We start from the raw sequence: 25,448 nt of genomic DNA, 5'->3' as shown, positions 1-25,448 counted from the left end.
TCCATTGCAATGTAACATATCTTTTATATACATAATAAAAAGTAAAAGCTAGATCCACAAAGGTCACCTTTTTGCCATTTGGTCACATAGAACTCATACAATATATGAGTTAGGACCTAATCAATGTCTGGGCTCACACATGGCTTCTCCTCATAATGGGGCCCTTACAGCTTTGAGCATTATGGATCATTTGTGGCACCTTTCAAGGGTGTTATTTGACATCCCTCTCAATGTCCCCCTGTGTAGATGAACTACATCCTTGGTGTCTAAAGATGACATCAAATTTTGTAAAGATATCTTGAGAACCTACATAAAACACCAACATAGAATTTGATATCTAGTCCAGTGATGCATAGATAAATAAGACTACAGACCACAACCTCTTGTACCTCCCAATGTTTGCAAGTGTTGATGTATCTTCAATGGATAACTTCACATTGACATCCATAGGTGTAGCTATCTTCTTGCATTGAGTCATGTTGAGTGATTTCAAGATCTCCCATCTATACTTCTTCTAGGAGATGAAGAGTTTTCCCAGCTCTTGCTAGACTTAATCCCCAAAAAACAGTGCAACAAGCCCAAGTCTATCATTTCAAACTCAGAACTCAAAGCCTATCTAGTTTGATGGATCACATCTTCTTAGTCATCTATAATAAGAAGGTCGTCCACATATAGGACAATCAATCTAGACTATTCATTGTCCTGTAAACATACAAGTTATCAAAAGCATATCTTTTGAAGTTTAAGCTTAAAATGAAGTAATCTATCATTGGTAGTATGCTTTAGGGGCTTGTTGTAGCTCCTATAATGCATTTTTAAGGTTAGAAACTTTGTTCTTAGAATGATAGACATCAAACCTTAGACCAAGAAAGATTAGTTGATAAATGGCTTGCAAAAAAATTTATCAACTTTTTGTCCGCCTGTTTGTGAACACGAGGTGTGCGGACATGGATTTTGATGGTCTGTCCGTCCGCCCTACTATGAACCCACCTTTACTCGGAGGGAGCATGTTTCATAGATCAACAATAGTGAAGGGAGATCGTAGACGGAAGGGTGGTGAAATTAGACTGAACCAAGTATAGCATCTTCTTGGCATTATGTACATGTGGCTAGTGCTAATAACTATGCGTCGGAGAGGCCTTGCTGTGGCTTTTCCTTGGACTTGTCAACAGGAGCTTAGAACTGTCCTCCTGATTGCCAATCCCTTGACACTGCGTTTGTCCTGCTGAATCCAAAAGAAGATGTAGTACATAATAGGTAACTGAGTTCTCTCCTCTGATGCCCATTTCCTTGCAGAAAAGGCAGTTGCTGCAAGCTTTTGCCCAAATTTCGCCCTGATCGTCCCGCCCACCTTGAATCGAGACACCATATTGCTTCTTATTCCCTGATCCACCTAAACTTGCCTCCGGTCACCCCCGTTAGTTCCTGTAAATCCGACGTATTGCCCTGCATTTGCTCTCACTATCCTCTAAAACAATCTGAATTTGCCATATCTCACAGCCCTGATCCAACCCAATTTCCCCTAATTATCCCTTCCAACCAATTGAATTACCCCTAAGCTTCCTGTTAACCACAAACAGACTTTACTTATTCCAGCCAGGGATGCACTTTCGCCCTAATTGTTCCCTGGCTAATCCGGCGAGCATCTTTCCCCATCAGCCGGTTAATGCTAATCCATCCGTGCTTCTGAGCTAATGTAGCTGCTCTAAATAATCTGACAATCCCCCCTGATTAGCTTACTAAATTCAATTCATGGATGCTCCTCAGCTAATGTAGCTGCCCTACATATCCTGATAATCCTCCCTGATTAGGCTGCTAACCCTAATCCATGGATGCTCCTGAAGTAATGGATGATGACAGAATTAAGAGAGCAGCTTCACAGAGGAGGAACAGGATCCCCAAAGGGAGCGCGTCTTCCATGAGCTTTGATGCCTCGTCGAACTCGAGCTTGCACTCCATATCCACCCAAACATCAGTGTATGCCCCCACCTTCAACCCTAGGAGGCAAATCAGCGCAGACTGGTACGACGACTCGGACACCTCCAACCCACCCTCGGTCGTCCCCACAGGCTACCGCATCGACCTGCGCAGCGCACCAGGTATGACGCAGATCGCTGAGGACGCGAATCTCTCTGAGTCAGAGAGGTCTGAAACTAGCTATGGAGGCTCCAGGCTGAGGCTCAAATCCAGAAACAATGGCTACTCCTCTGATGCTAATTCTGTATCAAGCATGGGTTCCATCAGGAATTCTAGATCAAGGATGGGTTCCATCAGGCTGGATAGTGGAGGAGAGAAGGGGTTCAGTCATCATCCGAGGAGTTTGACTCAAAAGGGAAGGTTTGAGGAAGAAGCAAAGAAAGGAGAAGAAGAAGAAGAAGAAGATGCAGGAGGAGAAGAAGGGGCTGGTATTGAGAAAGAACAGGACACTAATGGTCAGAGTTATGATCATGGCAATGGCCTGCTCACATCAACTCACCAGCTACTCCTTACATCGAGGCACAAGAAGGTGGGCGCTTCTTCTTCTTCTTCTTCTTCTGGATTGCACTTCAAGGAGAGGAATTTCAATTTCGACTTTGAGACCAACAGCTTCACCAGCTCTGTCAACGGTATGTAAGCTTCACCAGCTCTATCGATGGTATCTACGCTAGCTCTGTCACCCAAGCTTTGTTAGTTATCTAAACCATTCAGCGTTAACATTGCAATTCAAGGAGGGGCATCTAAAGTATGTACCCCCTAACGTTGCAAATCAGGAGTATCAAAGTATGCACCCCTAGCATTGCAATTCAAGGAGAGACAATCTTTGAAGTACATACTCCTATATTGCAAGTCAAGGAGAGACCTCTAAAGTATACCCCTAACATTGCATTTCAAGCACGGGCATCAAAGTTTTGCACCCCTACTATCACAATTCAAGGAGGGGTATCGAAATTATGCACCCCTAACAATTCAAGGAAATGAATTCCAACTTTGAGTTTGAGATTGAAGCTTGACTAGCTCTATTAGTATGTGCAACTCTATTGGACACAAGTTGCCAAGTTAACTACATTGTGTATGTAGTGTGTTCCATATGCACCCCTAATAGATTGACTATCTCCATTGGTCCATAACCAACTCTCTATGTTTGTACCACAACTTGACCAAGCCTAAAGTATGTCTTATATTCAACCCTCTTCAAGATCTACTAGGTTTGGACAATATGGACACCCAGATTTCTACAATCATATTGCTTTTACTTGATTGTGCAATGTGTTGTCACATAGCTTTCATCTCATTCAATCAATCAGTTTTCATCATTGTCTTTCACCATGATACATCAATCATACTTCAAATGTGAAAGCTACAATGAGCAATGGTCTTTAAATATTTAAGAAGCCATGTTAGCACTTCTTGTGCAATTGGGCTTTGAGAATGTATATCGTACTATACTCTTCTAGCATTTTGATCCTAGCCTTGTTGCTCCATGCTTAACTGAAATCTACATTATAAGTGCCATTTGAAGAACATATTGTATTCCTTTGAGTCAAGAGGCCTAGATATCATTCGGTTGGGGCTTGCAATTTGGCCATCCCATGTCTTTTGGTATTGCTCTCGAGCTTGCAAACAAACCCATGTATATTGATGGCATATGCTAGGTTTATGAGAAGGTCCCAAAGCCCATGTCCTAAAAACTGACCACAACATACACATTACATTTGCATCTTTTTATCTTTCTCGCCTTCCTTTTTTCTTGACTTATGCTTTAGTTTCAAGATAGCATCTCTTCCTTTTGTCTTATGGGTTCGCGCCTCCTTTAGGTGACATGGGACTTTGACAAGTCAAATCCTAGTGCAATCACTCTCTCATTTTGACAAGCTTGGATCCATTCTATGCCACACAAAAGGCAAGTGCCTTTTTCTTTTTGGTAGTCTTGGCAAATATGGTAAGACCATAGGCAACATAAGTCTACACTTAGCCAATTCAATGTCAAAAATCCAAATTTCCACATTTGAAATCTTTGGTAAAATTTTGGAAGAAATTTTTTGAAGTTAGTAGTGTTTTGAGAATTAGTGTGTTGAAATTGACACCATAATATTGATGCCATATAAGCACTATATGCCATCATGTAACTTACCTAGTAATGACTATAACAAGCATGATTGTAATCATCTCCTTTATGCCATCTGATCTAGCTTACATGTCTTTAGATATAATGAATGGCGTGTGGGGCATTGTTATATTGACATATCAATTGTAGTAGTTGAGCAGAGACCCTTGTGGGACGTTAACATAAAGCACTTGCAAGCACATATGCTACTCTCTTCTCTTTGCATGTTCTACATTTATAGATGACATGCATGGTATCTTGATCAACAAGTCGTACCCCATTCCCAATAGTTGCACTTAGGCTACAAATGGTGTGCATGCATGTTTTCAAAACTATTTTTCTAGTAATGTGTAGGACTTTATGTTCCACCTTCCATCATCCTTGGGTTTTATCCACCTTTTTTTGTTCTATCTTTGCTTTATTTTTTAGTTCTTGAAACATGTGAAATGTTAAGTTCTTGTAGAATGTGTTTCATTTGCTATGAAATGAATTCTATATTTTCATGCTTCTTCAAAAATAATACTTCATAATCAACTTCTTCCATGAATGTTGTCTTGGATGTGAACATTAAGAAGTGGTCTAGAAAACATCAAATTTGTTTCTTTTGTAGAAGCACAAGCAAGCTTGGGATTATCATCCATACACATGCTTATGTCGAATTAAGTCAATATAGGTTTATGCACATCTATATGGTGTTTGCTCATTAACTATCACATGTATTGCTAACATCAGATGTTTGATTTCTCCCACAGGTATGCACGAGTCTGTTGAGGCATTTAGTTATCCATCTCAAAATAAATTGGACATTTTTCCACCCCTTAATTCTATGAATGAAGGGCATAATAGTGACTATTTGGCAAGGTCAAGAAGAGTTTCGAACCTTGTAGGAGAATCGAGGGACATGGGGTCTTCAATAGAAGATAATCATAGTGTCTCCATGTCTTCTAAAGCAAGCATGATTAGGCCTTCTCACCACAATGGACCAACATCATCTACACCATCCTTCAAAAGCCCATTTGCAAGAGACATGGAGGCTTCCCATCACGTCCTTATGGATGCACCAAAATCTAACAAAGAAGACCACTACTATCGATCATCTAGTTCAATTGATGGTGGATCAATTGGAGGGGGACAGCCTTTTATCTCCATGGTAACAAGTAAGTCTAATGCCACAATAGAAAGGGTCATGAAGGACACAGGTAACAAGGGTACAATATTGTTGTGTATACCTAGAGGAGCTTGCACCTTTGAAGGAGAAATAAAGAAACTATGGCTTAACAACTCCACATCAAACAAGCATCTACAAGTGAAAGACAATGTAAAAATGTTGTGGGCAGATCTACATCAACCAACAAAATTCGAATATTTCCTTTGCCATGCTCAACAAGCCCAACTTCTTCGTCAATTGGTAATGTTTTGCTAGTTTTACTACGATTAATGGTTGGATACAATCGACTAATTGGGTTCAGTAGAGGTGGAAATTGCATACACATGCATATAAAATAGAATCTTTGGCTCATGATTGAGATAATCCTAGCTAGTTTGAAATCAATGATATGTAGCTTCATGCTTTTGACATCCAAACATATGCCACATTGTGTGAGATAAAGAATAACCCAAATATTGACTACTTGGAATTATGCATAACATTACATTCATTTGCAGATCTCTCAAGGAAATTGTCCTCACATTCTTTTCCATGGTGCTCATGCATCGGGCAAGAGGAGCTTGATATTGACTCTAATTCATGAATTATTCGGACCAACTGCATGGAAGGTAATGTGGCTTATCTTGTGGTCTCTAGTAAATAATTGTTCCTAAATTGCTATGGATTAAACCCATTCTTTTTGCAGACTACCATATATCTCGCTAACTTTCTAAGCTAGTATTCACCAATGCATCACTTCCATCTTCATAATTTAAAACTTTCATAGAGTAGAAAAGCATCTTTGTCTCTTAGAAAGAAATATCCATATTTAATGAAGAGTCAAATATCTTACACATAGATCTTTAAAATACTCCAAGCATCATTCCTTGTTTGTCTTGTATACATAAGATAATACTTAAGAATGTATACACGTTGTCTTTAAGTTTTCTTGAATCATGATGCCAAAAGGCTCTCCACAATGATTAAAGGTGAGAAGCTATTAATATTATCCTAATATAGACTTTTAGTCTTATGCGGATAGCTTTTAGAGATAGATAGCATAGGGACAAAGTTGAAGGTTGGATTTTAAGCATGAGAGGAGTTCAGAGGAGAGTGGGAAGGGTGTATCAAGGGAATAATGAACTAGGATGGGCTCTTCTTGAGCTAAGTTTTCGAGGCATCCAGCTCATCATGACTTCTCGCAATGATAAGCATATTATCCACATAGAGTACCAAAATCATAAGAATGTCATCGCGAGCCTTCTTCGTGTATAAACATGAATCCATAGCACTATGGCTATATCCCAGTAAATGCATAAAAGAATCAAACTTTTGGTACCATTCCCTAGGTGTTTGCTTAAGACCATAAAGGCTCATTCTCAACTTGCACACTAGGTGTTCCCTTCCTTTTTCCTCAAAGCCTTTACGCTGCTCATATAAATCTCATCATGCAAGTTCCCAGGTTGGAAAATCCTTCTTTATATCCATCTGATAAAGGTCTAGATCTAGATGAGCAACCAATGCTAGTACTAAGTCTAGGGTTGTCATTTTGACTATAAGAGAAAAGATTTCATCAAAGTCAATACAATGTTTTTGCTTGAAACCCTTAGCTACCAATTTGGCCTTTTAAGTGGGATTGGGGCATATGGGGATACTTTTCAAGTTGTATACCCACTTGCATTGCAATGTCTTCTTGCCACTAGACAAAGGAATCGAATTCCATGTATGGTTTGTCTATAAGGAGTCAAACTTCGACTACATAGCCTTGTCCCATGAGTGACTATCATATTTGTGGATGGCCCCATCATAAGAGAAAGACTCACATGCATCGGTCACCATAACATAAGCCATGGAGGGCATAAAGTGCTCAGGTTGACATCTAACTCTAGTAGAGTGTCTCAAAATAGGCTAATCTGGCACAAAATGCAAATCTTGGGCATGGGAGCATCAACTGGTAGAGGCGATCTAGTTGGCTATACGAGAGAAGGAGGCTCCTCTTGAAAGATCACCTTGCATACCACAACTACTTACTCACGTTGCTTATGTATCTTTTCCTCATGATGTATTTCATGGACTTAGGATCCAGCTTATTACGCTTGTCCTTGGAAACATGGAAGAATGCTTCACAACCAAAGATGAGAAAATGAGCATATGATGGAGCTTTCCTAGTCCATGCCTCCTATACAACTCGACAATCAATATAGCAGTGCAAGGGAACTTGTTAATCAAGTGTATGATAATAGTAATTGCCTTAGTCCAAGTGCTATGATAATCCTACTTGGCTAAGCATACTACAGACTCTCTCCTGAATCATCTTGATCATGAGTTTGGCAATACCATTTTGGGGAGGGGTGTATGGGGCGGTCAACCGACGTATGATACCTTGCTCATCACAAAATTGCTCAAAAGCTTTCGAGATACACTCATCTCCATTATTTGACCTTAGGCATTTTAGTCTATACCCAGACTGGTTCTCAACTAGAGCAAGCCAACATTGAAAGGTAGACAAGACATCTGATTTTTGTGTAATAGGGTAAGCCTAGACCTTATCTGAGTAATCATCAATGAAGGTGAAAAAGTACTTTGTACCACCTAGTGCTAACATAGCATGGGGCCACATACATTTGAATGGACAAGAGCCAAAGACTCACCCATGCACTTCAATCCAGAATTCTTATGCATACTACGGGATAGCTAGCCATATAAACAATGATCACAAGACTCAAAACACTTATAGTCTAGGGGTAGAAGATACTGCAAACTGGTAAGCATTTTCATTCCTTTCAAAGACATGTGCCCAAGGTGATGATGCCATAATGATACATGTGGTATTGCAGCCACAACCAAAACATGGTCAATTGACCCAAATACATGCAAGGGATAGAGGTGCAATAACAAGATTCCCACGGGTAATCTTATGAGGAACCAAAAGAGACAATATAATCTGGATCATCCAAGGCGCTAGTAGAGATAAGGCTCTTCATGAGAGACGATACATGATGTACATCATGAAGAGTGAACATGCTGCATGAACCAACATCACTACTACCAACTATCTCCAATTGCCAGGTCATTACCCAAACGGAAAAATCCAATCGGACTATGATAGAAGTGAAATCACTCTTGATGAGGGGTCACGTGAAAGGAAGTCCTTGAATCTATCAACAATTGACACTAAGTATATGTTGACAAAGCATTAGTCAGCTATGAAGCATCCCAAGAGGAAGAGGCTGCCAATATGAGATCATCAGACACATCATGCTGTACCTCATCAATCTCCTTAATCTTGATGCTAGACTTGCCAAGCACAATGCTATAAACTCTACAAACTGATCCAAATGAGCTCAATGTGGTCCACAAAGCATCTTAAATCAATAGCAAAACATCTACCAATGTGCTATCGCCAAATGAGCATCAATAGAGTAATACAGGAGCCATGATCTCTGAGTAGATACTGTTTTAGGTGTGGTACAATAGTTCTACTACTCATACACTAAATAGGGTCAGAAATTGGGCATTAGTAGACACTGTTTTAGGTGTGGTACAATAGTTCTACTACTCATACACTAAATAGGGTCCGAAAGTGGGCATTAGTAGCAGGCGTAATTTATGCTGTTGTTGTTTCTCTTGTTGCTGTGTTTGTGCTAATTGCAATGAAGCTCTAGAGGCAACCTAGAATTCTCAAACAAGTCTAAGGACACCTTAACTTAGGTGTAAGAAGCCCAAAACAAGAGGAGCATCAATGGTTACCTCTTCAAGTTGAAGCCATGGTGGTTGCCATTGAATAAGAGTTAAAGCTTTCAAGTCTAGAATGAAGTGAGTTAAAGGGAAGGGCTCCTTGATCTCAACTCTGATACCAATTGAAGGGAGGAAGCCTTGAGTAGAAGCTTGCAAGTGGAAGTAAGAGCTATGGTGGAAGGAGCAAGAGAGCAAGAGCAAGAGAGACCGAATGTGGAAACTCCAACAATCGCAATGAGTGACTGGTCTTCCCTTATTAAAAATGTCATTGAAAGAATAAAGAATGAAGTGATAATGATGGGTGCTCACGAGTTCCAATGTACATGTGTGCATATACTACTAGTGTAACTAATACACAGGCCGTTAGGCACCTGTGCCTTTACCCCCAAGTATAGGTGTGTGGGTACTATTAGTGTAACTAATACATGGGTGGCTAAGCACATGTACCTTTATCCCTAACACTCCTCTTGTCTTTTACTCTATTTTTACATTTTCTAAAATTTCCTAGAACAATGTTGAGAAATCTTTAGTCAGCTCTTGTGGACCTATGGTGAGTGCAAGGTTTGGCATTCCATTGAGGTGCAAGCTATTGACCTAAAAAATCTTGTTGGTTGGACATATAAATCAACAAAAGATAAGGCTAGAAAACCATGTTGGTTTCTTTGAAAATACAAGTGAAGTCCAACCTTTGGTTGCAATTTTGAATATTATATTTTCAATGCTAAGATGTTAAGTTCACTTGTTGGAGCTTGCCACATATAACACATGATTCTTCACTATAAGACAAATAATTTACATTTTTTGCCCTATGTTTGAAGCCCTTATAATGAAAACCATACTTGTTCTATTTAGAGACTATAACGGGCTTGGGAGGTGGAAGAATATACAAGAGTAGCATGTCCTTTAAACCTCTTAATCTATTGGATAAAGAGGTAGAGTGGATTGAGTTGGTCATGCAAAGGAAAATGAAGGTTGGCCCACAATCATGGTTCTTAGGATCTATCACCTTGATAAACTTTGGGAAAACCATGCAAATAATCCTCTAATTTCATGTAGAAGGAGAGGAGACTCTAAGAAGCATGATTAGATTGCTTGAGAAGATCAATGAGAGCTGGAAATAGAGATATCATTGTGTCCTTTGAAAACCTAGAAGTTAGCATTAAGAGTCTAGAAGGCATCACCTTCTTACACACTTAATTTGATTCTCTAGAGAATTTTAATGAGAAAGGTACTAAGGGTAGGTGGGGGAAGGTTCATTCTATAATACACACTTAATTTGATTTTCTAGAGGATTTTAATGAGAAAGGTCCCTACTACTAAGGGTAGGTTTGGGAAGGTTTAGTCTATGTTCTCTGTGTCTCTACTTTGTAGAAGGGCATGCGAATCCTTATTTTTGTGAATATATAGAAACTAGAGTCTTTTGGAAGTCTCAAATAGTGTCGAATAAAAATGTCTAGATGATGATATGCTCTAACCTTTTGTTTGGTGATAGAGGTAGTTTGCATAAAAAAGCACTTCAAATCTAGAACAGTATTAGGATAGTAGACATCACGTTGCAAGTCTGGTATTTATAAATGCAATTTTCATTTGAGAGGAGTTGTGAATAAGTCTTTAGTTGAGCTGGCTTATTTACCCAAGAAGGGGATTTTGAAATTTCTTAAGAAACTTAGGGGAAAGTATTAGAAATTTCTTAAGAAACTTAGGGGAAAGTATTAGAAATTGTTAATTTTCTTGGTATCTTTTAGGCTACTTGGTTTTAGGCCTTGCCATGCAACATATTATGATGATATACATACTTGAAAATAAGTAGGTCTACTTCTTTCACATTAAAAATATAAGTTGAATGCCTCATTTCAATCGAATGTTCTCATCCAATACAAGCTTTAAAAAAAAACAAGGAAATATCTTATTGATCAAATTATTGTAGTTTGCAATTCCCTATGGAGATCAGTGGAATAATTCATGAAAGAATGAGATAGTGTAGTGCCAAAGGTGATGGCTTAGTGGGAGCACTTAGGATCATAATCATAGTGTTGTGGGTTCAAGTCTTGCTAGGTGCATCACTGGTTGGACAACTATGTTCTCATGGCGTATTCATGTAAGTCTATCCCCTTGCATAGACTTGCATAAAGGAAATTTGAATGTCCCCCTTAAGAAGCTTGCGATACTACCTTTGGTGGATTGCAACATATTTGCACCTTTGGTTGAAGGTGATGATGAGTTTCTAGATATTGATTTTGACATTGTTTGTGAATAAGATGTCTCAAAAGCTAAGTGTTATAGTGTAGAAATTTCTTTTCAGGATTTAGTCAAAGATATATTTTTGATTGTGACATTGCAATCAATAATTGGACACTTGCCACTAGATATTTTTAGGATTGCAATCAATATTTTGGCACATATGTTGGTGAATTGACTAGCTCTATGTTCAAAGTAGTTTGTTTAGATAAGGGGTCAATCAAAATAATATGCAAGTCCTAAGGGCTTCAGTGCACTTATGATGACAGGAATGTCAAATACAAAGGGGAAATTCCATGATAGAGGGAACTCAAGAAGCAACTCTTGCATAAGGAATGATATGGAATGCTCTTATTGAAACAAGAAGAGTAATGATTTATTCAAGTGGAAGATAAAGAAAAAGGTAAGCAAAAGAGTGATGAAGATGGGAAAAAAGAGGGGTAAAGATTGAGGGAGTAAATACCATATATAGCAATAAGGTAGCACCAACAATGATGATTGGTGATGTATTATACATCTCTAGTCTTGGTGATGTATTCCTTATTGCTATAGATGATATTATGTCTTGCAAGACTAGATCCCTAATTCAAGGGCATCCTTTCATGTTACTTCTCATAGGGAATGGTTTGCTACTTATTATGTGGGGAGAAAAGGATGTGTCCATCTAGTGTAATGACTTTGCATGTAGCATTATTAGAGTTGGAGATGTACATTTATCACATGCTAGTAGTTCCTCTTTTGTGCTTAAGAATGTACACTATGTACTAGACTTGAAGATAAGCTTGATTAGAATTGGACAACTATATGACTATGGTTACCATGTTGTATTTGGTAGTTGCACTTGGAAGGTATGCAAGGAGTTGCTTGTTTACTACTAGAGGGCCAAAATTTGGCACTTGTCTTCAGTGTGTCTCTTATGAAGGATCACATTGTATCCATGACAAAATAGTGATTTGTATCTCTTTGATATTGATGTTTGGATAATATGCCAATGATTGGAATGAAAGTCCTTTCTTGTTTGGAATATCTTCCATCTTTTGACTTTTTGAGTTTGAGATGTGTGCACATTGCATGTATGGAAATCAAACTAAAATGTTGCATAAGAAGGGTGTTGATGCAAGGAAATCTGAACTATTAAAGCACATAGTGATGTTTGTGGACCTATACCTACAATCTCATTGGGAGGATCACCTTGTTTTGTTATATTAATTGATGATGATACGATAAAAGTATGGGATTATCCTGTTCACAAGAATAGCAAAACACTTGATGCACTCCAAAAGTTCTTAGAAGATATGGAAATTCATTAAGATAAGAAGTTGTATCAAAATTTTATGAGGTCTCAAGGATATACTAAGAGTGAGACCAATTATTGTTATACACATAGAAGGCTATAAAGGGTAGCCTTATGACATTGATCTTTATGTGGATGATATGCTTATTACTAGGAAGCTACTCATAGGTGTTGATACATTGAAGAAACTATTGCCTAAAATTTTGACATGAAAGACTTGGAGAATGTAGGTCACATTCTTGGCATGTAGGTTATGAGTAACAAACATAAGAAGATTCCCTATCTCTCTCAAAAAGAGTATATTATTGGAAAGGTACTTGAGCATTTAAACATAAAGAGGGGGAAAGATAATAGTGTTCCATTTCTTGCATATATGAAATTGAGTCAAGATGACAACCCTAGGTTAAATGAGCGGAAGGTTGAATGGCCAAGTTACCTTATACATCTATTGTTGATAGCTTGATGTATGCTATGGCAACTACATGTCTAGACATTGCTTATACAGTGGGAGTGGTTAGTAGGCTTATAGCAAGCCATGGAAGGAAGCATTGGAAAAAAGTGAACATTATCATGAGGTACTTGAATGGGACTACAACTATGTGCATTTTATTTTTAAGGAAGAATGCATCTATGTGAGATGCATCCATACGGCTTACACTTCTTAAATCGCAATCCAATTGGAATGGAATCATGTCCTTCATGAGAAGGCAAAGTAGATTGAGGAGGTTCTAGAGGACAAGCAATATATGCTTGTCAAGTTTCATATAGATGACAGACTATAGATCTTGTCATAAAAAGTTTATCTTCTAAGCGCTTTGCACATTACAAAGTGCTAATGGGCATTGGATATCAAATTCAAGTCTAGTTATTCTCCCTCAAAGGCATATTGTCCTTTAAGTGGGACTTGTTGTTGGAATAGAGGCTAATGGCCAAAGGTGGGGTGGGTATCCCTTGTAGTACACATTGTATAGTGATATATAAGTGAAGATAATGAAGAATAAGGGTAATTGAGTACCCACAAAAAAATTTCTTATGTGCTACACACACACACACACGCACACACACACACGCACGCATGCACGCATGCACACACGCACGTACGCACGCAATCCATTGTCTCCACATCCCACCATCGCTTCCTTTTGCACATTACATAGAGTTTCTAATAGTTGTGATGGTTAATCATAGCTTTTCTTGTCAAGTCTATAGAATGGTTGTTGGCACCCTATTAATAATGTACACATGGGTATCATGTATGTGTACACACGTACTCACAAAAATTAAGTACCAATATTAAACTAATTCAAAGTATTCACAACTATTGTAACATGCATTTTGGTTTGTTGCAGGTTTCATTTGAGAAAAGGACATATGGCATGTCAGTAAGTTTTTGTACTCTAGCAAGTTTCTCTTGATTAAATTAATTTAATTGGAAAATGTTTTTGATGCATAGAGCTTTTCAAGCAAGCATTTCATACTTATTTGAGATTACTTGTAGTTTGATAAACAGAAAATTGTTACAAACATGATTGTTAGCCCATATCATGTGGAGCTAGATGCAGACAATCTGGGTGAAAATGCAAGGTTAGTTCTCATGACATTATTGAAGGAGATAACCAAGAGCATTGATAACTCAATATTAGTGCCAATTGGAGGAATACCCGGGATTGACTTCAAAGGTATCGTTTTGTGCTCTATGTTTCTTATTGTCATTCTAGCAACAAATTGATAGCATATATGTCAATTAACTCCCACACAAAGAAATGTTGGCATGATATTATTTATCATGATCATAAGCTTTTGAATGATACTTTAGAACTATATCTATGTAATACATAAGTTTTTAGAACTTTTGTATGATACTTTAGAACTATATATATATATTATACATAAGTTTTTATAGATATAATGTACTATATTGATGGTTAAAACTTGGACAAGCTTCTATCCAAAAATGTAAGGCAACAAGACTGACAAATGAAATATTGTGAAACCAATGCTTGATTGATAAATGGTGACATTGGCAATATGAACAACATCACACAGAATGTGTTGATCACATAAAATTCACAAACACAATTTTGTAAAACCAACATTTGATTAACAAGCAGTAATGCAATAGATATTAGGAAACCCAAAAAAGAATGGGGTGATCAATTTTTTTTAAAAAAAACCATGTATATTGTTACATGCATAGAAGAAAAGGAAAGAAACAATTACTTTTTACTAGATGGTGTAATTTAATCTTGTCAATGATAGTCCATTATGACCAAAAACTCACTCATCCAAAGAAGTTACCATCAAAGATGATGCACTCATAATTTATGAAAAGATGGGATTGTCTTCCAACACAAGCACAATTATCTTCCAGGTCATAATTTAGTGAGCTTTGTAAAATACCTTGAAGGCTTCATAATCTATTTTTATCATAAAAGGCCTTTAAGGTATTTTACAAAGCCCTATCTAAGGCATAAGAACTCTTCTTGGGAATGGCCCTTTAGTGGATATGTACATATTCTACTCTTCTTGATAATATACTTAAATTCACACTACATTATAAAAAGAAACTCATAATTTAGTGAAAATATGGAATTGTGCAATTGTCTTACAGAGAATTAGTGTTGAATCTACATATGAATTGTTCTAGCTATTGATCCAACATGAAGCAACTCCATAGGAGATGCTAGAGCACATGTAACAAACAATCTTCCAGCTGAAGGGCTCTCCAATCTTCTTATGAGTTGGCATGGCTATTAATCTTGTAGGAATCAACTTTCTAAGAAATGCTAACATAAATGTAACATGTCTTCAATGAGACTCCACCATGCCAACTACAACCAACCAATAGAAACCGATAGAATTTGTTGAGACCTTGCAAGTGCATGTTAGCAAGCAAAGCACTTAGCGAACAAGGTCAAAGGAATATTTACTACTTTCAAAGAAAACTTGCTTTTGGAGATACCATATGACTTTTCAAGAACTTTGCATTATTCATAAGTCAAAGGTGATAAGTTGGCATCAATTTTTTTATTGCCCATTAGCTTGAGATACTATATGGATTGCCCATTTAGCACTTTTGGCAATTGCATGTCCCAAATATTCAAGACAATGGCAAGAGGCATATTAAATGCATTGTTAGTTAGCTTATCCTAGTGAGTGATTGCTAACACTAGGTGAAAGGGTTACAACATGGACGTAAGTGCTCTTCAAATGGGCCACGTCACTAGAGTATATCTCATACAACTCTACGAAGAAAACTACATAATGAATTATAGCCCTTTCTCTTGAAATGATAGTTTGCAAAACCTTTTTGGTTCCTATGTAATATTTTCTTGAATTTATTTGTTCCAAGCCACACTTTCAAGTCACATTGAGTTGGATTGCAAATCCTAACATTTGACTAAAGTATAACACACCACATATTCACTTAACCACGTCCAATTATCTTCTATTTAGCTTTTCAAGAAAAAATTCAAGTGATTCTTTATGCATAGGCCATATGCTTTAGTTTTAAATTGATCAAATTGTTTTGGGCCATATGATTAATTTTCTAAAACAGACTAAAACATAATGTTGCCAAGGTCATTGTCCATGATCACTTTTCTTACAAATAAATGGCTATTAGCAATTGGCATTCTTGACAACATGTAATTTATGGTATAAAATACACTGGGAGACCTACCCCCCCTGAAACCAAGAATCCAAACTTTTAAATGTGTTAGTTTGTCTAGAAAATGTTCCTTGCCAGTAGAATAAATGTGTTTATTTCAAATTTCCAACCAAGGCAACAAGAACTACACCTAAGATATCTACGTGGCCTACAATATTATGGCTTGATATGTAGTACATATGTAGAGAGATCCAAGAACAAGCTTGGCTCATTGGTTTTGTAATACCAATTTATTTTCATTTTCTTGATTCTATGACATTATTGTAATACTCACTATTGGTAAAGTTCAATTGCAACAAACTGATTTCCATGCCAAATAATGGTAGGTTAAATAAGAAGCCACTATTCAAAATTTTGAGGCAATAAAAATGATGTTTTCTTGAGCATTTTTAGATAATGCAAGGTAGTGCATTCAAACATCTTCATTTATTACATGAGTGGCTATTGCATTTACAATAACACTCAATTGGCACCCATATATCTTAGGATGGGTGAGTGGCAATTGCATGTAAGAGACCACTTGATTGGCATTCCTTAACTAGCCTAGTTTTCATGATGTTGAAAGCTCACTAGTGACAATGTCAGTTGGGTTTTATTGCTATTACAGTTTGCTCTCTTAGCTCAATTTTAGCCTAATTATATAATTTGCACATTACATATTAATGCATGATATTGCAACTTTAGCCATGTCCATTTGAAGTGAACACACATCCTACTTTTTTGCACATAGTCCCATTAACAAGGTACATGCACATGTAGACTATTCTCTAATATCTATCTTTGAGATATGAACCATATCGTGGATGCAATCTCATTATTAAACTCTTTTGGCCTATGTAATGGCTTTCTAGACATCTATATGTTGTGTATTGCTATGGTTCTCACATTAATGTTAATAATAAACATTTATTTCCAACATATTTTCCATGTTCTTATATGGTGATGGATAGTGCTACTAAAATGTAACTAGTTTTTCATATTATCTTTATTGTAGTTCTTGTCATTGAAAAGGTGGAAAAATTATCTCACGATGCACAACAATTACTTCGATGGCTAATGGATCGGTATGGGGATACTTGCAAGCTCTTGCTTTGTTGCAATGATGCAAAGGGTGTGGTTGATTCACTTAGATCAACTTGCCAAATCATTGCTGTGGATCCACCATCTCAACATGAGGTACTTATAGATTGTTGTGCATGGAATTTTATTTGCAAACATGAACATGTACCAAAAATGCCATGCATACTTGTTGGCAGATCATTTCAGTCCTACAAAACATTGCTAAGAAAGAAAAAGTCAAAATTTCCTCCAAGTGTGCTGCACGGCTTGCAAATGAGTCAAATCACAATTTGAGACATGCTATTGAGTCAATGCAAGCTCTCAAGAGAGGGTAAATATCACAATATTATTACTATGTTAATTGTCTTGAATGTTTTTGCTCTAGCCTTCAATTACATACATGATATTTTTGGTTACTTTTATATTTGATATTTTTGGTTGGTTTTATAACATCAAGTCATGGAGTGAATATCATATATATGTGAGATGAGAACTAATGGTTCTCAATTTGGCTCTATATTCTCATAGAGATGAGATTGTAGAAGGCTTACCCATTCCAACAGGATGGGAAGATGTTGCAATCGAAGTAGCTGTTGAAATAATTCAAGAGCAAACACCTAAAAGGTATTATTATACACATGATTTTTTAAATCTTAGTCATGCATGTATGTATGGACATGTACACATATATGTATGCATGTTTGCATGTGTGTGTTTGTGCGTACCTATATATGCATGCATACATGTAAGAGTGTGTGCTTGTACATGTGTACATGTCTATATGCATGTATGCACACACATATTTACATGTGTCACTTACATAGGCACACACATTCTTACATGTACCACTTACATAAAGTGTGTACTGATCTTTGCATGATTAGGATATTTCAAGCTCGTGGAAAAATGCAATCTATGTTGGAAAAACATGTACCTTCAAACCTTATTCTTCAGGTAAACCTAGACTCAAAATCATAACACGCTACTATTTTTCTCAAAATCTAGATGCTTGTAGAAATCAAGAGAAAAACAACATTTCAAAGGTTTCATTTACACATTTTCAAAAAGTGATTTTTCTTCTTTCGTATATTATTAAAGAAATTGACCGAGGAGTTGGTGAAAAGGTTGGATGACTTACAACTCAAAAAAGAAATTTTCTATTGGCATGCCTTATATGTAAGTCTACGGTATTTCAAAATATCATTTTAATAACTAAATTTTTCTTTATATAGTTAAGTAATATGAAAAACTTTGTTGACCATAGGAAAAACGCATGCCACTTGGGAACAATAATTCTATCCACAAACTTGAAGGTAGTTATTTTTAAGCTCAACTTTTGTCTCATTGGGAAAGTTTAGCCTTTTGAAAAAACAATTAAAAGCTGTTATGTTCAAACTTTTTATGTTTGTTACAACATTCAGAATTTGTGGCAAAGTTCATGAGTATTTATAAAAAGCACTTGAAGGCAAGGGCTTTGGAAACCAATTTTACTAATGTCAACTAGCTATGCAAAGATCCGCAAGAACTCATTCATGATGGCAAGGTAAAATATCCATGATACTTGACTAGATGTTAGTATTTAAGAGTAGAATATTTAACAAAAAGGGGATTTCTCATCAATAAGTTAATATCAAGGCAAGCACACCCACAATTTGTATGAATTTTGGTGAATTTGGTTGTTATGATATCTTGTCTTTTTTATTTTCGTATAAGTATGTTTAATCAAAGGTGCAGTTAGGTTTGAGCTCATGGTTCAAATGTTGTGTGAAGCTAAATTTAAAAGCTTACTAAGGCCAAACCATAAAACACATTTTCTATTGGAAATATGAAAGTTAGATGCACTACATATGAGATCCATATGTGTGTCTAGTTCAAAAACAAGATTAGTCAATATGAGATCCATATGTGTGTCTAGTTCAAAAACAAGATTAGTCAATATGTGATTAAATTATAAATATGGTGAGAATTGTTTGATGTCATCTATCATATTGAGAGGGTAGACATCCACCAATCCCATGATATGCTTCTAGCCTTTCCATTGATTAATCCTTACTCCCATTTAGTGTCTATGCATGTTCCAAACCATTTCCCATCAACAAGAAAACACAAGTCTAATGCAACCATACCAATTCAATAGGACCATTCCATTGGTATTTGTATAAAAAAAAGAGTTGGGATTGAATGGTTTGCCTATGCAACATCTAGGGCTTCACATATATAGATATTTAAATTAGAGAAGGGGCATCTAGCATGTGAGTTTTTTCCATATTTGATTGTGAAGGTAAGTGTAGGAGTTGAATGTCACATTTGAAAGGTATTGTTGATCAACAATGACACTAAGAAGATAATCTCTTGGCCTTATCACTCTAGTTGAGTAATCATGTTGTCCATTAGATAACCCAAAATAATTGTAATATTATGGATGTGATTGTAGACAACCAACTTCATTAACATAGTGCCCTTCCTCCATGCACACAATTGCTACATAGAACCATGAGCAAACTCATGGAAGCATCCATAATCAATCTAAGGTTAAGTAGCATAGTTGTTATGAATACTCTCACCATCATATAAACTATCAAATTGCACTCTAAATATTACAAGATGAGAATAATGATTTTTTGGGGGAAGTAAACATGTATATTCAAGAGGTAATTCTATAAAAGGTTCTCAAATTGGAGTTAGTCACCTTGGAGGAAAATAAAAATAACATCATTTAAGAACTATAGGGTACACTCTCGGCCCAAGTATGGCATGGCCTTTGTCTTCCATTGCACTTTTATATAAAGGTTTCCTTGCTTGTACTAATGTCAAAAACTACAAATGCTTTCTTAGCACATTTAGCATATACAACAAAGGTGAAAGCAATCACCAACATTTTATAATATTGAAAAAAATATTTAAAGTCATGCCTATCTAATTAATGATCAAGAATGTAATTTGGCCTTTTGCATTTGAAGCTAAACGCAAGCACCACACTTTTATAATGTAAAAGTTGAACTTTTTCCCTTAGTAACCAATGTACCCTATCCCAATGTGGTTGTTGGTTCTAAGGCTTCTAACATAGCCCATTAAGTAAATACCATTTGAAATACTTAATTCTCCATCAAACAATTCATACTATTATTACACATCTTTTGATACCAACATACATGCATATATGCATTCAAATAAATTATAATCCTTAGATGCAATTCTATAAAGTTAACATGCTTAACAATACACAATTATAAGCAATAAATGTCTTGCTTATGTGCTTTGTGTCCACTTTCTTACATGATTAGGCACATTACAATGAAGGGTATATGATCAATTGAACCAAGTAAGTTCCACATTATATACATTTTTCAAGAATGAATTTAAGGTCTTGTCATCTTTCAAAATTATTCACAATCCCACTCCTTTACAATCCACTAGTCACCAACTTGATGCAGCTTTATTGTTAGAAAAATGTGTCCTATAGGATAATTTTTAAAAACTATGTTAGGTCTATGTGTGTGTGTGTGTGTGTGTGTGATCATTTAAGATATAAATCTCTTAAGTATTCAAACCTCACTATACAAAGTGTATGCAACCCATTGCTGATGTTCACAAACCAATATTGGGTAAAGTCCACATCCACAATGTAAGATTACCCATTGTCTGAAACATATGTTTTGCATTTGAAGTGTTCAAAAAGAAAATCTATATTAGAAGCTCTCCAATGATGCCACACACGCACACGCACACACACGCGCACGCACACACACATGCACAAGCACACGCACATGCACGCACACGTGCACACACACACCCTCGCACGCACGTGCACATGCACACAAGGGAGCATTCTGTTATTATTTTCAAATGGGTCTCTCATGATGGATGTGCCTGTTGTAAGGATTGACTAATATAAAACATCGTGCTAAAATTTTCAAAGGTAAACACTTTGACATACATTGTAAAACCCTACAATCTTGGACCATATACATATAGCTAACTATGTGATCACTGCTTCTCAAGCATTTTTCCTATGATTAGTTTTAAAAGAGCATAGCTAGTTGGGATGTAGCCATGCCATGATGGCTTTCTCCTACATGCTTAATTCCATGGGAGCATAGCTACTTCCTTCTCCTAATATGAATGCATTTGAATGCTACTTGGTGCACCTATAAAAAATCACACCAATGTCATATAATCCTTGGCAATGCTTATTAAACTCACGCTAGTTGAATTGGTGTGCTTTGTTGGTTATGTAAGTCTTTGTAGGCTATGCTAATCTACAACCACTAATCTTTAACAATTTCCCCATTGTATTTCTTGTCATTCGTATGAAACTATTATAGAGCACTAAAAAGGAGCTCTAATTTGTGAATATGCCATTTATCTACCATTGAGTTTTATTGTGATAGCTATGTGTTGATTTTTGTGATGGAGAGACATTTGTTTCTATACACAATCCATTCAATCTTTTGGTTAAAATTTCTAGACCTTATAAGTATTCCATATCCATCTACAACATATAATGGACATTTAAGATTTAATCATTGCTCTAAGAATCAATGGCACTTTTATGCTTGCTCACATTTCCATTTAGTGCAATGACTAAAAACAACACACGTGTCTCTAATATTTTCTATCCATGTATACAACCAACACACATTGTGAATATTGGTAAAGACCCATCATTCATGCTCTCTCTAATGTTGTAGATTTGGAGCTAAGGTTGAGTGTTTGATGCGTATCACCCATGGAACATGATCAAGGTATTTAGCATCTATTTTGATATGGTGAAAGGGATGGCAACTAGATTGCTTTGCTAAGTCTTGCAACATAGCATTGTTTTCATTAGTCTCCTCACTAATCATGCTAGTTTTACAAGTAATAGGATTAACCTCTCCATATCCTTACATGTACCAGATTCTTGAATTTGCTGTGCTGATAAGTCCTTGTATTTATTTGGTCCTCCATTCTGGACTCTCTTGCATACCTTTGTAGTTCACAACACCATTCAAGTATGCTCTTGTATTGCTGAATTTAATTTAGACTTTAATGCAATTACTTTCTCAAATTATTGCTTCAATTTGAATCTCACTTGGTATTTCCTCTACTTTGTTTTAACACACACTGCGAGTATGGTGCAAAGATCAAACATGCATAATATTTAATATTTTGTACTATAATGTACATTGGCTAATATTTTGTAAGAAATGAAATATTTATGGCACATGATTTCTAAGATCCTCTACTCTCTCTTGCAACACCTATAATGTAAATTTCACTATGGCTATCTAGAATATCCTTTTTTGAAGTTTGGTTGTAGAAGTACATATGATGAGATGAAGCCAAAATAATGATTGGTATCTACTTTAGCATATCTCCATGTTAGTCCATAACATCTCCTCTCTCTAAATGTATGGATTTCAACAAATGAAATTCAAAATATGAAAAAACATGAATACTAGTTGTTTAATGCCTATTATGCTTGCACTAGAGACAATGGCCCAAACATATGTTGTTTTTGTATTTTATTTTTCTTCCAAGTTAGTTTAAGATTACTTCGTAAGTATGGATCTCATTACAAATTTAATATCATGCTCTTGGATGGGGATCCCCTTATGGGTGTTTTTGCATTTGTAGTCTAGTTTAAAGACACTCAAATACCTCTAACATATTGAAGATGATAGCAAGAAATATGATTTCATATAACCCTTAGACTACTTTTTGCACAATTGTGTGTCGTCCACACTTCTTTCAAAGGTATATGATGGATATGCCCCTAGTAATTCCTAGGTTTTGTCGCTTGATTGCCCCTTTTAGCTAAATTGGTACAAAAAGGCTATATGCTAAGCCACTAGCCTTCTAACTCTGGGAGTTTAGCTAATCCTCATGGTTTTCCTCTACCATGAAACATGGAGGACTATTTGCTTCCCAAAGATCAAATACCTCCTTGGTCAATGCTTTAAGAAAGTAGATTGACAATGCATACTGCTAGTGTTTTGGGATATTTGGTTCTTGAATGAACTAAAGTGACATATGATGTTCCTTGTTATTGATAATTTGGAGCGTGATGCTACCTTGGAGTCTCTTGGTGGCTCAAAAAGTGTTTTTTCCAAGGTGGGCTCATTAGTGTCATCTGAAATTTGGATCATTCTCTTGTCTCATGCCTAATGATGAGGGGCATCCTCATAGAAGCTACTTTACCATGGACCTACTATGATTCATGGAGAGGGACCTTTTGCATTGGCAATCTTTAAGACATTATAATACTTTTTAGATAGAATGGAAGGTTATAAAATTAAGTTCATGAAGATATCTAATGGCCAAAGACTAATCCATATTACCATTTCATAGACATGCACTTAACCCTTAAAGAACAATGTCTATTGATCCAAGATTATTGCTCAATATCATCTTCTCTAGTCATGGGTATGTTCTCACTATTGCTATTTAGAAAAGGGTATATACCTCTTTAAAAGTCTATAATTGGTTTGCAGACTATTACTATTGCATCCAATTAAACTGTCCTACCTTTCTATGTAGGCAAATACTACTTGTAGATTGAAATGTTTGTTGACATGGTGTAGAAAAAGCTAGAAATTAAAATGAACTAGACCAACTTTAACAATTTCTGATTCTCAAATTGGTGTATATCATAGGACTACCTCCATGTCTAGAGGTGGTCCCCTCTAGTTGTCAAGATTGTGGGAGAGAAGGAAGGAGTCTCACTTGTAGCTTTCTTGCTTGCACAATGGGGGAATACACACAAGGGTGGAGGCTGAAAACAGTTTTCCTCTTCTTAGTTGTGTAAGCTAAAAAGAGCTCTTGTACAAAGAAATAGAAGAACCCTATATATGGGTCTCAAACCAAACTCAACTAACTAAGGTGGCATACTAACTGAGCCACGAACTAGAGTAGATAAGGATAGCTATCATGTAGCTATTATTCATGGGCGGTGTACCAACCGCGTCTACAACTGACAAGTCGGTGACATAAATGCACAACGGTCACCCTGGCATATCACGAGTGGAGCTCGATATCTCAACACTAGTTTCACTCCCCAAAACATGGATCCCAATAATAGAATTGTATAGGATGCTTTGGCAAGTCTATCCATTCTACACATATGAGAGCACAATGTTATTCATTTCGAAATGGGTCTCTCATAATGGATGCGCCTCTCATAAGGATCGATGAATATAGAACATCATTCTCCAAGTTTCAAGTGGAATGGTTTCAACATACATTGTTAAACATTATTGTCTTGGACCATATACATTTAGTTAGCTATGCTATCATTGCTTCTCAAGGATTTCACCTATCCTTATTGCCTTGGACTATATAAATTGTAAAGCCTTATTGTCTTGGACCATATACACATAGTTAACTATGCTATCACCACTTCTTAAGCATTTCTCCTATTCTTACTTCTAAGAGAGCATAGCTAATTAGGATGTCATGATGACTTTCTCCTACATGTTCATTTTCATGGGAGCATAACTACTTCCTTCTCCTAGTATGAATGCATCTAAATGCTTATTACTTGGTATGTACATAAAAAAGATACCAAGCTCATAACATTTGGCAACACTTATTAAATTATTTCCAGTTGAATAGGTGTGCTTTGCTAGCTAGATATTAATTTCATGCTTGCTGAATAGGTGTGCTTTGCTAGCTACGTCGATATTTGCAAGCTATGCCAATTTGAAACCACCCATCTTTAAAGGCTGCCCCATTATGTATCCTATCTTCATGATCATACCATTATAGAGCACTAAAAGATATCAATAATTTGTGACTAAAACATATAATATCCATTGGGATTTATTATAGTAGCTATGGAGTTGTATCTTTGTGATGGAGAGATGCATGTTTCTATACACAATCCCTTTGATATTTTGGTTAAAATGGTTGGATCTTACAAGAATGCATATAGAATATGTATCATGCTTGTTTCATCTCCATCAGCAATATACAATGGACTTCTAAGCTCCAATCATTTGTTTAAGATTCAAGCCTCTTTTTTCCATGCTCCTATCTCCATTTTTAGCACATCAACAACTAGAAATAGGATGATGCCTCTAATCTTTCCTATTCGTGTATAGAACTAGTAAACATTGTGACATCTTAGCAAGTAGCAGTCATTCACACTCTCTCCCTTCTATAATAAGTATATAATAGAAGAGTATATGTATGTGTGTACACGTGTGTGTGTGTGTGTGCATGCATGCATGTATGT

At 36.4% G+C, this 25,448-nt stretch overlaps 1 protein-coding gene across 1 annotated transcript; it reads left to right on the top strand.

Moving 5' to 3' along the window:
- The first annotated feature begins 1,138 nt into the window (after positions 1-1,138).
- Positions 1,139-22,047, top strand: LOC148038194 (uncharacterized). Its single transcript, XM_087669832.1, has 13 exons — positions 1,139-2,606; positions 4,837-5,492; positions 5,750-5,860; positions 13,851-13,883; positions 14,000-14,180; positions 17,166-17,347; positions 17,428-17,561; positions 17,759-17,854; positions 18,115-18,184; positions 18,329-18,406; positions 18,495-18,543; positions 18,652-18,773; positions 21,922-22,047. The coding sequence occupies exons 1-12, from the start codon at positions 1,829-1,831 to the stop codon at positions 18,732-18,734; spliced, it is 2,451 nt and encodes an 816-aa protein (XP_087525958.1). The 5' UTR covers positions 1,139-1,828; the 3' UTR covers positions 18,735-18,773; positions 21,922-22,047.
- The last annotated feature ends 3,401 nt before the right edge of the window (positions 22,048-25,448 follow it).

Source organism: Lygodium microphyllum, chromosome 3 (genome assembly GCF_053477565.2).
Source record: "Lygodium microphyllum isolate KBCC chromosome 3, Lygodium_microphyllum_v1.1.10, whole genome shotgun sequence".
In the NCBI taxonomy this organism is placed as follows: Eukaryota; Viridiplantae; Streptophyta; class Polypodiopsida; order Schizaeales; family Lygodiaceae; genus Lygodium; species Lygodium microphyllum.
Note: the sequence above shows the minus strand (reverse complement) of the source record. Positions and strands in the feature narration are given on the sequence as shown.